Genomic DNA, 16,650 nt, shown 5'->3' on the forward strand with positions numbered 1-16,650 from the left:
CACTTTGTGAGGCCGAGGTGAGCAGATCACCTGAGTTTGGGAGTTCGAGACCAGCCTGACCAACTTGGTGAACGTCTCTACTAAAAATACAAAATTAGCTGGGCGTGGTGTTGGATGCCTGTAATCCCAGGCACTCGGGAGGCTGAGGCAGGAGAATCACTTGAACCCAGGAGGCAGAGGTTGCAGCGAGCCGAGATGGCGCCATTGCACTCCAGCCTGGACAATAATAGTGAAACTCCGTCTCAAAAAAAAAAACCTGAACAACTACACAGCTGTAGTTGGTTTTAAACAGTCATTTTTGTGACTGAGAGTTAGTCATGCTGAAGATGAAGAACTAGAAAACTTTCTAGTAGTACAGAGTGTTGTTTGCTCGCATCTGGTTCTGGAGGTTGTATGTCAAACAGTAATTGGATGCCAAGAATGTTAAGGCATAAATAAAGTAGATCTCAGAAAATAGTTAGTGTAGCTTAATTTCGAGACTTTATGATATATGATATCTCTGGAACCTGGGGAGCTCATGACAGCGTGGAAAATCAACTGAAGCATGTTTTGCTCACATCTGAATTGGTCTCTTTTGACTTCATGTTGGAATTTGTGACACCAAAGGGAAAAGCAACATGTCACAGGTTTTACAGGCAGTAGCTGCAGTAAGGAAACAGAATCACTAAGGATGCACAGAATAGAAAAGTCTATTAATTTACTCATTCATTTAGTCTTCCATTTTTCTAAATATATTAATACAACCTGCCACAGAATCCTTTTACCCTTATTTAAAAGTAAGGGCGGCCGGGCGCAGTGACTCACGCTTGTAATCCCAGCACTTTGGGAGGCTGAGGCAGGCAGATCACCTGAGGTTGGGAGTTCGAGACCAGCCTGACCAACATGGAGAAACCCCGTCTCTACTAAAAATACAAAATTAGCTGGGCGTGGTGGTGCTTATCTGTAATCCCAGCTACTCGGGAGGCTGAGGCAGGAGAATAGCTTGAACCCGGAAGGCAGAGTTTGCAGTGAGCCAAGATGGTGCCATTGCACTCCAGCCTGGGCAACAGGCATGAAACTCCCATCTCAAAAAAAAAAAAAAACAAAATAGAAATAAAAAATAAAGTAAGGGCAGTGGCCTTTTTACTGTTTGGATTATAACAAATTATTGCCTTGTGTTTGCACAATTTAGGCTGTGAGCTTAAATGAAAAATTCCATCTTTTGGCTGTGTAAGTTTTTGCCTGCATATGCAAAGCCTTCATAAAATGATCTCTGTGACTAAAATTTCATTTCATCTGTTCTCAGTCATCCCTTAACCCAGCGCTATATTACCTTATGCCTCCAATTCAGTGGTAGCCCTCTATGGAAGAGAATTCACTGCAACCCCTCATTCATGATGCACTAAATGAGAATGTAAGAATGATGCTACTATGTGAAGTAGGCGACACTTCGTCAAACCATGTCCCTTTTTCTGATATATGTCAATCAGATACCTGTGTTTTCAAACAATAGTGTTTTTAAGCTGTAAATGAACTGTAGTACTACTTTTGTAGAACTAAAATTGTGTAATTGTTAAATCGTCTTAATTTTGCAGCTAACAGAGCAAGAAGTAGAAACAATATTGGATAAAGCAATGGTCCTTTTTAGGTTTATGCAAGAAAAAGATGTATTTGAACGTTATTATAAACAACACTTGGCAAGGAGACTTCTCACAAATAAAAGTGTTTCTGATGACTCTGAAAAAAACATGATATCTAAGTTAAAGGTAAGGTATGTTTTAGATGGAATAGAGTGCACCTAACTGATGTTTTTCATGGTTGTGTACTGACAACATGTGACTGGAAATTATTTGGTTGATTATTAAGTGTTTATTTCTAGAAATAAAGGTAGATTGTTTTGGAGAAGAACACAGACTACACTAACATTTGTTCAAGTTCAGGGACATTCATAGTTTGCTAGAATTTCTGTTGATGTGTCAGGATACATTCATGGAGTCCTGGAGGGGAAGATTAGTAAAAGGGAAACAAAGAGGCTTTTGCCATGTAGTTCTTCTTCGCAAAATGTGGTCCATAGAATACTTGCACCTGAATCACCTGAGATGCTAGTTAAAAACAGAGTTCTGGGCCCTACCTTTCAGGGAGTAAATTGGACTCTCTGAAAGAATCTGAGAATTTGCGTTTTAAAAACCTGAAGTTTGCTAACCACAGGCATAGAGCAACTACTGGAAAAATTTGTAAGAAGATTATCAGGGATAGCAATAACATGAAATAGTTTATTTCTTTCAATACTTCCTCACAGAAAAATCTACCATTTATTTGTGTAAATTTGTGTTTTTCCTCTACAGACTGAATGTGGATGTCAGTTCACGTCAAAACTGGAAGGAATGTTTAGGGATATGAGCATCTCAAACACAACGATGGATGAATTCAGGCAACATCTACAGGCAACTGGTGTAAGATTCTGCATTAATTTCTACTTAGATATTCATGTAAAGTCTTTTGTAGTGGGCATTTTCATCCACTTAGCAGATGACAGTTGTTTCTTTAAATGTCATTAGTGACAACATGTGTTTTGTCTGTACTTAAATTATTTTCCTTCACGTTACCTCTTTTTCCATGTTCATGTTAAAATTTTTTATTCTTTGAAAATTTAGTTTCTTCTTCCCACTTGAAGGAATACACTGACAATTTAATAAAGAGAATTATTCTGTTGTTAATAAAGATAATACAAATCTATTATAAATTGTGGAAAGAGTATTGGGCTTACACAAGTTTACTAAGTTTCAGTATTCTTCTTTTCACTTTACCCCAAGATTGTGTCATCTTGGGATAGTCACCTGACCTTCCTATACCTCACTACTGTCATTCTCCTCTGTCAGTTTAGCTTAAATGGGCCTTATCTCCTAAGCGTGTGTAGCAGGTGAACTGAGACTATAAAAACAAAGAAATTAATGTATTATAAATGTGTTTGGTATAACTCCCCAAAGGTGGTGAGCTGGAACTTCTGTGGCTTAGGAGTTTGATGGGCGTTTTGTGAGCATTTAATGAAATTCAGAATTTAGTTTCATTTTTTTACTCTGATTTTCAACTTAATCTTAAGGTAGGGAATATTACAGTTTTTAAATTTTCTAAATCACCACGTACCACTCTATAGTTAAAATGCTTCACAACCATTTAACAGATTTGTGGATCTTTCCTTTGATATCTGAATATGAGATCATCACTTCTACTGGTTTCATAGTCTCACAAACCAGATATGTGAAAATACCTCATTCTGTAGAATAACCATTTATTTCTGTGAAAACATTCTGACTTTAATGTAAATAGTTGTATGATTTGCTTTATAAATATCAGTGTTTACAGTTGAGAAGAGCTGAGAGGAGGAAAGATGCAAGTCTGTGACAAATTTCAGGTAGACAGGAAATGAGTAGTGCAATTATCGTGGATTTTTTTTTTAGATTGTTTAGGAATGTGTAGTTAAATCTAATATATTGATATATTTTCTTGTATTTTTTGTTTGCTATAGTAAGTTTTTAAATTTTTTTCTTCCACTAATCTTACACATTGAAAACTATAGGGATGATTGGGGTAGATCCCATGCATATTGATATGGGATGAATGGACTGACCGCTTTGTTACCCTCCCTTCCCCTAACCAACTTGCAAATGTATAAACAGTTTTCCACTTCCGCCAGTACACCATGTAAGAGTCTCTTCTGTGATCCTGCCTTGTCTGCATCATCTAAGTTTATTTTCAGTTTCCTTAAAATAATAATTTAGTGGATACTTGTGAAGAAATATGAGTGTAGAATGCTTCTTGATATTCATAAACTCTGATTCCTCCCCTTAAAAATTTATATTACTAAATCATTGAGGCAAGATAAAAACGAAATAATGATTTATAACACATTCTGAATATCAATAATAAAGATAATATTTAATCTTTAAGAGTTTTTGTTGTGCTTTGTTGTTTACTTAAAAATTTAATTTGTTTAAAAGAAGAAAATAATTGTGACAGTGATATTAGCTTAGAAGTAGTTATTCATTGTACAGATATTTATAGAGCACCTGCTCTGTAGCACTGGATCTATAGTGTCCTATGCAGAGGTTGTTGGAATGTGAGCTACATGTTAAAACACAAAAGTTTTAGTTACTTTAGTTGAAATAGGTGCTGGAATATTAGAAATATGTGTTAAGATGGCAAAAATATTTTAAAACTGAGATGAAGGATATTATGCTAGAATTTTCTCTAAAATGATATAATTGACCCCCTTGACCTTTTATTTGAAAAGGCCCAAACTTTTCCGTTCTCAGTGATAACAGTAAGACTTGATTCATGTGCCAAAAACTATTCTTTGGTCAGTGTTTTTAAATTAACATCATAAGCAATAATTATAACTATTTGCCATAGTAGTTAAAATTCGGGAAACACTGGGTGGGTCTAACATTTAAGAAAATCTGTTTTTTTGCCGGGCGCGATGGCTCATGCCTGTACTCCCAGCACTTTGGGAGGCCGAGGCGGGCAGATCACCTGAGGTCAGGAGTTCGAGACCAGCCTGACCAACATGGAGAAACCCCGTCTCTACTAAAAATACAAAATTAGCCAGGCGTGGTGGGCATGCCTGTAATCCCAGCTACTCAGGAGGCAGGAGAATCGCTTGAACCTGGGAGGCGGAGGTTGTAGTGAGCCGAGATCGTGCCATTGCACTCTAGCCTGGGCAACGAGCGAGACTCTGTCTCAAAAAAAATAAAAAAGAAAATGGTTTTTTGTTAGATATTAGACATGGAGCTAACTAACTGCTTTGGTAAATCTAACACAATGTCTAAACAGAACAGAAAGCAAATCCTAGTTAATTTTGAGGGGATTATCTCTTTCTGTTTTACATAGGTATCTTTAGGTGGTGTTGATCTTACAGTCCGGGTGCTCACAACAGGATATTGGCCCACTCAGTCAGCCACACCAAAGTGCAACATCCCACCAGCACCAAGACATGCTTTTGAGATATTCAGAAGGTAAATCAAAATCAGACTTTGTATTACTATGTACAAATAAGTGTTCAAAATTAAAATGAATTTGAACATTAATATCCGTAATTGAGGATGAATGTATTCCATTTATTACCTCATGTTCAAAAGGAGCATTTATCCTGGCATGCAGCAATTTCCCCCTCTGTAGGATCTTGATGAATAAAGTAAAGCAGGCATAATTTATCTCTAGAAAGATTGTTTATATGCTGGCATTTGAAATGCCTTTTATTTAGAGCAGTAGTGAAAATGGAAAAAGAGAAAGTAAATGATGATGGAAAACCAGACCCAGAGAATTCCTTGGACTTTCTGAACACTTCAGCCAACTCGCATTGTTGGAAATACGTGGATACCTTATTCCCACTAGTACTCAGAGGCTCTGAGATAGCAGTTTTGATGAGGAAGAGGAGCAAGATGAAAAAAACAAGAGTGATATGCAAGAAAAAAACAAAAAGATCCAAGCAAGTATCTTTTTTGGGCTGCTGAAAATAAATGATTTACCCAGTGTGGAGACTATTTTGTGAAAAGACCACTCGTGTGAACGCTAGGGATGAAGATGAGTATATCACCCCCTTCGTCGAGCAGCCTAAGGTGGACACTTAGACATTGTGAGCTGATTGCACAAGGGGCAGATGTTTTTGCAGTGACTGTGGATAGCTAGATATTCCTGCAAGGTGCTTATAAGTGGAATAATACCAGAGTGGCTTCTTTATTTCTTCAGCATGGTGTAGATCAGTTATCAGTGACCAAACAAAAGGCCTCCTGACCCCCTTGCATCTTGCTGCTGGGATCAGAGACAACAGAGATACTCTAGAACATCTGCTGGTGAGCTATTAACCTCGAACCAGATCTGAAAAAACAACTGGGAAGAAACTGCATTTGATATTGTCAGGAGGACAAGTGTCTTGTCACGACCTCTTTGAAATCATGGAAGGCACTGTACAAATTCTTCACCTTAGTCTTAATGATTCTAGCAATTGTCTTAAGTTTCCAAGTACCACTGCCTTCTTTGTGTGGGATGTAAAATATTCCCATAATAAAAGGTTGACATCACACATCTTACTACAAAAAATTCATTGGTACGCATTAAGATGTTCTTCCAGGTGAATTGCCTGACCTTGATGTCAAAATGTATTTGAAAGTTGTTTGACTATATCTTCGTGAATGATTTCTGTGGAGTTTGTGACTTTCATCAGAAATAATTTCGACTTGCCTATACTTAAAAACTTGACGTAGGTTGTACAGAAACTAAAGATATTTTTGGTGGTGATCCAGGAGATAATATATTTTTAAATAGCGCATATTCTGGATCTTTGAGTATTCAGCATATTGACATGTATCTTTGTAAGGCAAGGTAGCTAAGAATTTAACTTAAAAAGCCTCAAACATTCTGGTGCTATCCTAGCTGTCTTCTCTACATTACCATAGCCAGTTGCTTTCATTTTGAACCAGAAGCACTAGCATATTATTGACTTGTAGCTTCATAAATTAAAAAAATAAAAACTAGATTTGTCTTCTAGAACATGGGCGATTTTCCAGGAAAGCAGCTAGGTGTTTAATCCATGAATCTTGTATACTGTCTCCACCACCACAATTCGCATAATCCTGTGGACAGTCCTGCTTCACCCTGGTCAACTGCATCATCCTTATTGTAATAGTGAATCAGTATAACCCTTTAGACATGCACACAGACACACCCTGTTGCAAGAGTTCATGAAATATCTGCTGTCCAACTAGTTTTACTTGCCTAATCCTACTGGTTTAGGCACTGCTTATAGTCTCTTGAGTTCACAGAAATGTTGGGTTTTTTCCCTCCCCAAAGTCCTCATTTTTTACCAACTGTAGAAGGGCAAAACGACAAGGGAAACGGAATTCTAAGAGTGAAGGGATGATTGTTATACTGGGGCAAGAACCACACAGTGGCTCAGACTTTGAAAAAATATGGTGTGGATAGTGACAAAAAAACATAAATATAAAAATTCAAGAAAAAGTACCAGTTTGAACAACAAAAACAAAGGGAGAGTTTATCCTTTATAATTTTAATATGTAAGAAAAAGTTACATAAACTTTTCTCAGAGGAATATTTTATAAATGCCCTTTGTTCAGCATTAGTGCATTGAGTATTTTTTGTACTGTAGTATAGGAGTATATCTTGTACTGTCGATGTCTACTACTGGCTTAGGACAAATTGATTATTGGGTTACTGTGGAGAAAGGTGGTCTTAAGAATAGCAGGGGCTGAACAGCAGTAGGTTGGGCCAGAGTGTACCGTAGAAATTATTTAGTGTGCTGCCTTCGTCATTTAATACCTAGCTGAGTTACTTAGGGCTCTCTCAAGGTCTCTCCTGTAGAAAGTTGTACCTGAACTTGATTCCTAAGGTTTCCTTAAACTTTTGAAGTCCATATATATACACACACACACACACACACACACACACATATGCTTAAGGGACGTTATCCTGTGGTTTGTAATTTCAAATGTGTAAGTTTGTTTGATTTGCTAAAACCTGGTTTGATTTGCTGAAGGTTCTACTTAGCCAAACACAGTGGTCGACAGCTCACACTCCAGCATCATATGGGTTCTGCAGATCTCAATGCCACATTTTATGGACCAGTTAAAAAGGTAAATATTGATACTTTGAACATATTATGTAACTTAAAGTTAGTCTGTTAGAGCTGATTTGTGATTTATGTTGACCTGGGTAAATTATTTCTCCTGTTTCTCTGCCTGTCTCACATGTTAGAAAGGTTAAAAATCCTAGCTTTGATTTATTATTTATGTTCTCTCAGTTGCTAACTGCAACTTTGAAAATATGAAGACTACACCAGTATAGTCTTCCCTAAGGACTAAACATTAGGAAAATTACATATTTTATTTATAAAATTAGGTTTGAGAAAATATTGCATAAAATAGTAAAATGTAAGTTGATTTCAGAACATACAAAGCTGTGAGCCCCTTTTCAAAATTCTGTTACCTATAATCTTTATTTCTAATAAATCAAGATTGGGAAAATTAACATTCGAGGTTTGTTAAATATACAAATGTTATTAAAGTCATTTAAAAAATTAGTATTGGACCAGTGATTTGCCTTCACTTTTAAAAAGCAATCGCATTTTTATATCTAGATTGAGAGGTTTAGAGTAATAATTTATTTTCATTACTTGATATGAATCAGGATTATTTGCCTTCAAAAAATATTAAGTCTTCTAGAAAAACTGTAGAAATATACCTAAATTGTCATCTAGGCAACAAGTAAGTTTTAGATTTTAATGAGAATTTTACTAGTTTGGTATGATGAATCACTGTTAACATCAGTTTTTAAAGTATTGCTGAAAATGCCTATAAAAACATTCTAATTTTGATATTTAATTGAAATGGGAAGTAGTACTTTATAGTTCATTTAGTTAAATAATATTCGACATATATTTAAGTGTAAGTGGGAAGGACAAGGAAACTAAAGAACTTAGCTTTTAATTACTGCCTGCTTTTGTTTTAAAAGAGAGGGGTTTTTTTCCCTAAATAATCATGTTCTTTTAAAGTTTATTAAGCAGATCAGTAGTTTTAAAACATATGCATATGTTAATTATTGAAGAATTAGAAAGTTCCACTTTGTATCCCTTAAATCATAAAGCAGGAATAGGCTTTGAGAATGGCGCTTCCCCCTTGCTCCCCTGGCCCCCATGCTATGCTGTGCTATTTTTTGATCTCTTACTGTGATCAGGTCACACAGAAAGAAACCTAATCCTGTTACTTTTGGTGGTAGTGTAACAGTAGTGATGTTTTGTAAGTCCATTATTATTATCATCCCATAGTGTACTGTTAAAATAATTTTAGCATTAAATATAGGGAATTGATTAGTTACTTGCTCAGATAACATTAGAATATTCACAGTGGGGGGACAGGAGACAGTCCTAAATACTGTGTGTGTGTGTGTGTGTGGTGTGGTGTTGTGTGGTGTGGTATGGTGTCTGTGTGTGTGTACACACACACATTTTAAAAAGTAGATTTCCGGGCCGGGCGCGATGGCTCACGCCTGTAATCCCAGCACTTTGGGAGGCCGAGACGGGTGGATCACGAGGTCAGGAGATCGAGACTCGCCTGGCTAACACACTAACATGGTGAAACCCCATCTCTACTAAAAATACAAAAAATTAGCCGGGCGTGAGAGGCAGGAGAATGGCATGAACCCAGGAGGCGTAGCTTGCAGTGAGCCAAGATCGCGCCACTGCACTCCAGCCTGGGCAATAGAGCAAGACTCTGTCTGAAAAAAAAAAAAAAGATTTCCTTTATAGAAATAAGTTACATAGTTTTTGTTGAGGGGGGGGATGGAGATTATGGGACCTGTTTCTGAAACATGCTGTTAAAGTTACCAGGAAATTGGTCAGGTGTGGTGGCTCATGCCTGTAATCCCAGCACTTCGTGAGTCCAAGGCGGGCAAATCACTGGAGCCCATTAGTTTGAGACCAGCATGGGCAGCATGGCAAAACCTGGTCTCTACAGCAAATACAAAAATTAGCTGGGCATGGTATTGCACACCCATGGTCCTAGTTACTCTGGAGGCTGAGGCAGGAAGATTGCTTGAGCCCAGGAGGTTGAAGCTGCAGTGAACCATGTTTGCACCACTGAACTGCAGCCTGGATGACAAAGTGAGACCCTGTAACATACGTACATACATATGTACACACATAGGTACATAAATGTTACCAGGAAATGATTGTATCTTTGTTTATATTTTTTAAAAAATGAAACAGGAAGATGGATCTGAAGTTGGTGTTGGAGGTGCACAAGTAACTGGCTCTAATACACGGAAGCACATATTGCAAGTTTCCACTTTCCAGATGACCATATTAATGCTCTTTAATAATAGAGAAAAATACACATTTGAGGTATGGATTGTGGTTATATACATTTTAACTGTGTTGTTTCTAACTCACTTGTTACTTGTTTCTTATTTGAGTAACCCTTAGAGAGTATCTTTAGATACCTTTAGAGAAAACTGTAAAATGGATCATGGAACTATATGAACATCATACATTTATTGAGTTGTGTTTTATTATTTTTAAATTTATAGAAGTATTTTTATATAAAACATACCTTATATAAGTAGACAATTTGATGAGTTTTAAATGAGTGCACCTGTGTAACTACCATCACAAGACTATTGCCCAAAAATATAGAGCATTACCTCCAGAATTGCTTTGTACACCTTACCAGTTCATTCCCTCCTACCACCTCGAGCCCCAGACGGCCAGTGACCTGCTTTATATCACTATAAATTAGTTTTGGTTTTTTAAGACTTTGATGTAAATGGAATCATACATGTTGTCTGTATGCTTTAATCCTTTTGTGAGTTCACCTGTTGATGGGCATTTGGGTTGATACTGGATTTAGGCTGTTACAAGTAGAGCTAAGTGTTTAACATTTTAAGAAACTGCCAAACTGTATTCCAATGCAGCTATACCAGTTCTCATATTTGCCAGCAGTGCAAGATGGTCCAGTCACTCCACATCCTCCACAGTCTTTAGATTTTGAGCCACTTTAGTTGGTGTGTAATTGTGTCTCATTTTGGATTTAAGTTTCTTTTTTTTTTTTTTTATGATGTTGAGCAACTTTTATGTGTTAATATGCCACTGATATATCTTGTTTGGTTAAGTGTTTATCTTTTTTTGGGTTGTTTTCTTACTACATTGTAAAAGTCCTTTATAAATTCTGGATACAAGTCCTTCATCAGATATATGTGCTGTGAGTATTTTTTTCAGTCTGTTGCTTGCCTTTTCATTTTCTTAATAGTGTCTTTTGAAGAGCAGAGTTTTAAAATACTGAAAAAGTCCAGTTCATCACTTTACTTTTTGTAGTTTGTGCTTTAAGTGCTAAGAAATTACTACCTACCCTGAAATTTTAGCAATTTACTTTTATTTTTTCAGTAGTTTATAATTTTAGCTTTTACATTTATGTCTACAATGAATTTTAAGTTAATTTTTTTATATAGTATAAGGTAAGGATTAAGATACATTTACCCTCACGCGGTCAGTTGTTGGTTCCAGCATCATTTGTTGAAGGCACTATTTTCTCCCACTGAATTAGCTTGTCGTCATTATTTAACAATCAATTGATCATATATGGGTGGGTCTATTTTTATGCTATCTGATCTGTTTCATTGATTTCTATGTCTGTCTTTATGCCAGTTTTATGCTGTCTTGATAGTGCAGTCATTTTTCTCTTCGCACCCATATTGTTTCATTAGAGTAACTAACGTTATAATATGCTTTTTGTTTTTTTCTTTTCCTTTTCTCGCAATTAAAATATGATTTGATTACATTAAATCCAATTAGTCATTTCCTGTACATTTAAAGGGTGTTTTGGGGTTAAAATGAAGATCATGTGATTCATACTAAGTTTAAATTTAAGGTAATGAATGAACATTTTGAAAGACTCTTAAAATTAATTCCATATTTGTACTTAATTGAAAACTTTTGAAAATTTTCATATACAGTTGAACACAGGAAAAAAAACAGTATGTTTGAAATTAAGAGCAAGAGTAAGTTCTAGGCCTATTTAATATTCACGTCCATACTCCCATTTATGTGTCCCATTTATGTGAGAGTATGGAAATTAGTGTAATTAACAGAGCAACATTTTTATGTGATATATTTAAAGGGAATGCTTGAAATATAGGTATTTCAGTAGCTCAATTGCTAAATTGAGAGGTTTTTCTCATGTATTTCCATGTGAGTCTTACCTAGGGAATAACTTTGATTTTTTTTTTAACTTTTATTTTTATTTTATTATAACCTTGATTTTCAAGCACAAGTTATATTTGATTGAGTCCCAAGAATATTGATTAAGCAAGCATTGAGTACCTTATTCAAACCTAGGCTTTTCAAACAGGTGGAATTAAATTATCTCTAACAGCTGTTTTTGTGTAATTTTTTAATCTGCAGCTCTTAATGGATAATATATTTTAAACCAAATTAGCTACTTGGTAAATGCAAGAGTTGGTTTTCAGAGTCCTGGCGTATAAAGAACTGGTAAAAATAATGAGATCATCAAAAATACAAATTCATTTTTTAAAGCTGTTGTCGGAATTGTTGGAAATTTTAGTGGTTCAAGCTTTTCCCTTTCCCATCTGACTTGGGATCATTGATGCTAATGAGCAGTTATTAGATGGAAAGTTAAAATTAAGTAGAAAATCTCTCTAAGTTTTCCAACTTTAGCTAAGTCACAAAGCAGAAACGGATTGTCGTGTATATAGAATGCCATGCGTATGGCTCCAAAGCCTTCTGGCTGCTGACACCTCAAATCTGGGGCATTGTGAGAAGGCACAAGAAATGCATCTTTGCTCACATCATGTGTTTCTCTACAGTCCATTGCTTATGTTTTATTAGCCACTTTTTTACAGAAATCACCTCCACAAATTAGTGGAGATAGTTAAAAGTATTTAATTATAATAATTTAAAGGAAAGTGAACTTTTATTTTTGAATATGCTGTATGAGTTCAGTAAGATGGTGTATTATTTAATGCCACATGACAAATCTCAAAAGTTAGTGATTTAAAACAACCACTAACAATGTATTATCTCTCATGGTTTCTGTGGGTTAGGGATTCAGAAGATACTCAGTTGGGTAGTTCTGGCTTGGGGTTCATGAGGTTGCATTTAGATGTTGTCGGGGGTTTTGGTCATCTAACGGTTTGACTGGAGCTGGAGAATACACTTTCAAGGTGGTTCATATGGCTGGCAACTTTGTTCTGGATGTTGTTAAGCGGCCTTAGTTTCTCTCCACATGGGCCTTTTCATGTAGCTCTTTGTCCTCAAATCTTGGTGGCTGGTTTTCCCAAGAGCGAGCAATCCAGAAGACCCAGGCAGAACCTACAGTGCCTTTTTTTATCTTTCCCTGGAAGACATCTAGTGTCACTTCTCATTTTCTTGGTTGCCCAAGTCAGCCCTGATAGAGTGAGAGGACCACACAAGATTAACATATACCAGGATTATTACGTGCTGTCATAGAAGCCGGCTACAACAGGTGGCATTAATTTGTAGTGTCATATTTAATCTGTAGTAGTCAGGCTGCTGCTGAGGTTTTTTCTTTTCATGTTTTTTGAATGGATAAAGGTAAGTTTATTGTGATTTAGAACAGCTAAAAATAGGAAATACATACAGTGGTAGTCTATACCTTGGACTTTAGTAATTAGCAGTGGGTTTTTGAAAGAGGTATGGATAAGAACTATTAATACATATTTTTCCTAATGTTCTTTATTTTTTATTTTATGAGAATGAGTCTGAAATTTAAAAACTATGGACAATAGTACTATTAATGTCAGAATTTAAATAGAAAACTTAACAGTAATATTTGATATTCATCAATAATTTATAGCAATCATTAGTGATACAACTTCACAATATGAAAAGGAAGATGAAAGTACAAGGGAAAGTAGACAACTCTAGAATCATGGAAATCCCTTACAAATTTATTGACTAACCAGACAATTGAAAAGGGGGATATAGAAAATTTGAATAACACAGTTAGCAAGTTAAAATTGAAGGCTGTTTAGCGAACTTTGAACTCAGAAAGCAAAATAGACGTACTGCTCACAGGAAATATCTGAGGCTAGCATAACTTTTTTGCTAAAACTGAGCAAGGAAAATACAAAAGAGAAAGCTGAAGGTTGTTCATCCTTCTGCCTTGCTCCTTAGATCCTAAAATACTGAAAGTATAAATCTCAATATTAGCAAGTCATTTTCAGTAGTGTATTGAAAGAATAATACACTGTGTTCAAAAGGATTTATCCCTAGAATACAAATAAGGGTCAGCATAGGAAAACTTTTGAAAAGATCTTTATTAAGATACTGTAATAATTGTAAAAATAAGCAGTTGCCTAATTGCCAGTCACCATTTTAAGGAGAAAACCATTTGATCTCTACAGATGAACAAAAAGTATTTGATAAAAGTCAGTCCTCATTCCTTATAAAAGTGGGGGACTCATTGCCACCTTAAAATGGAATGCCCTTAATGTCATAAGGTTGTATCTGATGACAAACTTAAGCATTATAATAGTAGGAAAATACTAGACACCTTTCAGTTAGACTTAGGAACAAGATGAAGATGCCTATCTTGACTACTACTGTTATACCTTGCTCTGCAGGTCCTAATATACTAAGAAAAAAAAAAGGAATGAAATGTATAAGTATCGGGAAGACATTGAAAAAATTGTCAAAATCTGTAGACAGTATGATTATCAATTTGGCAATACATGATAATCAGTGAGAAAACATTTCTTTAGAAGAATTTTGTTGGAAAAAATAATACCCTTTCTGTAAACCAGCGTTAATCAGTAAATGACATGAAGAAAAGGATGTTTTATTAAGAATCATAACCTTCCAGGAATCATTTTAACAAGAAATGTGTGGACAGGCCACTTACACCAAGAAGACAGTAAAAGCTAAAGAATATGAAAGGGTAAATGTACCCAAATGGGAGAATTACATGTTATAAGTGTGCTGTTTTTAAAAGTCACCTATAAATTAAGGAAATCTGAATTGAAATTTCCAAAATATATATTGTTTTAAATACAACTCGACAAGCTGATTCTATAATTCATCTGGACAAGAAAATGCACAAGGTTAGGCAAAACTACTTTTGAAAAGGAATGGGGTCTTGGGTAGGAAAGCTCAGTAAAAGGGGAAGGAATTTGTCCTAATAACAAAGCATACCATATCACATTTCTAAAAATTTTTAATTTTTATGGGTACATAGTACATGTATATATTTAGGGATACGTGAGATATTTTGATACAAGCATATAGTGTGTAATAATCACATCAGGGTAAATGGGGTATCCATCATCTTAGCATTAATTATTTCTTTGTGTTATGAAAATTCCAGTTGTATTCTCTGTTATTCAAAAACATACAAGTTAGCGTTATTTTAAAATCATAGACAGATAGCTCATTTGAACAAGAGAGTCCAGAAGCAAACTGTTATATTTGTAGGTGTCTGAAATGTGATAAATCTTTTTTTTTTTTTTTAATTGTACTTTAAGTTCTGGGATGCATGTGCAGAACGTGCAGGTTTGTTACATAGGTATACATGTGCCATGGTGCTCTGCTGCACCCATCACCCATCATCTAGGTTTTAAGCCCTGCATGCATTAGGTATTTGTCCTAATGCTATCCCTCCCCTTACCCCTTACCCCTTACCCTCAAAAGGCCCTGGTGTGTGATGTTCCCCTCCCTGTGTCCATGTGTTCTCATTGGTCAACGGGAACATGCGGTGTTTGGCTTTCTGTTCTCGTGATAGTTTGCTGAGAATGATGGTTTCCTGCTTCATCCATGTCCCTGCAAAGGACAGGAACTCATTCTGTGGCTGCATAGTATTCCATGGTGTATTATGTACCACATTTTCTTTATCCAGTCTGTCATTGATGGGCATATGGGTTGGTTACAAGTCTTTGCTACTGTAAATAGTGCTACAATAAACATACGTGTACATGTGTCTTGTAGAATGATTTATAATCCTTTGGGTATATACCCAGAAATGGGATTGCTGGGTCAAATGGTATTTCTGGTTCTAGATCCTTCAGGAATCGCCTTACTGTCTTCCATGATGGTTGAACTAATTTACACTCCCCGCAACAGTGTAAAAGCGTTCCTATTTCTCCACATCCTCTCCAGCATCTATTGTTTCTGACTTTTTAATGATCACCATTCTAACTGGCATGAGATGGTATCTCATTGTGGTTTTGATTTACATTTCTCTAATGACCAGTGATGATGAGCTTTTTTTCATATGTTTGTTAGCCACACAAGTGTCTTCTTTTGAGAAGTGTCTGTTCATATCCTTTGTTCACTTTTTGATGGAGCTCTTTTTTTCTTATTGTAAATTTGTTTTAAGTTCCTTGTAGATTCTGGATATTAGACCTTTGTCAGACGGATAGATTACAGAAATTTTCTCCCATTCTTTAGGTTGCTTGTTCACTCAGATGATAGTTTCTTTGCTGTGCAGAAGCTCTTTAGTTTAATTAGATTGTATTTGTCAATTTTGGCTTTTGTTGCAGTTGCTTTTGGTGTTTTAGTCATGAAGTCTTTGCCCCTGCCTATGTCCTGAATGGTATTGCATAGGTTTTCTTCTAGGATTTTTATGGTTTTAGGTCTTATGAGTAGTTTTTTCTATGTGAAGAAAATCAATGGTAGCTTGATGGGAATAGCATTGAATCCATAAATTGCTTTGTACACTATGGCCATTTTCATAATATTGATTGTTCCTATCCATGAGCATAGAATGTTTTTCCATTTGTTTGTGTCCTCTCTTATTTCCTTGAGCAGTGGTTTGTAGTTCTCCTTGAAGAGATCCTTTGCGTCCCTTGTAAGTTGTATTCTTAGGTATTTTATTCTCTTTGTAGTAATTGTGAACGGGAGTTCACTCATGATTTAGCTGTTTGTCTGTTATTGGTGTATAGGCATTCCTGTGACTTTTGCACATTGATGTTATATCCTGAGACTTTGCTGAAGTTGCTTATCAGCTTAAGGAGTTTTTGGGCTGAGACAGTGGGGTTTTCCACATACACAATTAAATCTTCTGCAAACAGAGAGAATTTGACTTCCTCTCTTCCTGTTTGAATACCCTTTATTTCTTTCTGTTGCCTGATTGC

The 16,650-nt window shown here is 35.9% G+C and overlaps 1 protein-coding gene across 3 annotated transcripts in view; it reads left to right on the forward strand.

Annotated features, from left to right (window-relative positions):
• Positions 1 to 16,650, forward strand: part of CUL3 (cullin 3) — a 115,324-nt gene that overhangs the window by 81,687 nt on the left and 16,987 nt on the right. For 2 of the 3 annotated variants that reach the window (XM_030916200.1, XM_030916202.1), the window contains 5 exons: positions 1,575 to 1,745; positions 2,325 to 2,432; positions 4,867 to 4,991; positions 7,529 to 7,625; positions 9,755 to 9,889. In XM_030916200.1, coding sequence (XP_030772060.1) covers positions 1,575 to 1,745; positions 2,325 to 2,432; positions 4,867 to 4,991; positions 7,529 to 7,625; positions 9,755 to 9,889 — 636 coding nt within the window. The remainder of the gene's footprint in view (positions 1 to 1,574; positions 1,746 to 2,324; positions 2,433 to 4,866; positions 4,992 to 7,528; positions 7,626 to 9,754; positions 9,890 to 16,650) is intronic. The other variant, XM_030916201.1, reaches the window with a different exon arrangement.

Source organism: Rhinopithecus roxellana, chromosome 14, assembly GCF_007565055.1.
Source record: "Rhinopithecus roxellana isolate Shanxi Qingling chromosome 14, ASM756505v1, whole genome shotgun sequence".
Taxonomy (NCBI): domain Eukaryota; kingdom Metazoa; phylum Chordata; class Mammalia; order Primates; family Cercopithecidae; genus Rhinopithecus; species Rhinopithecus roxellana.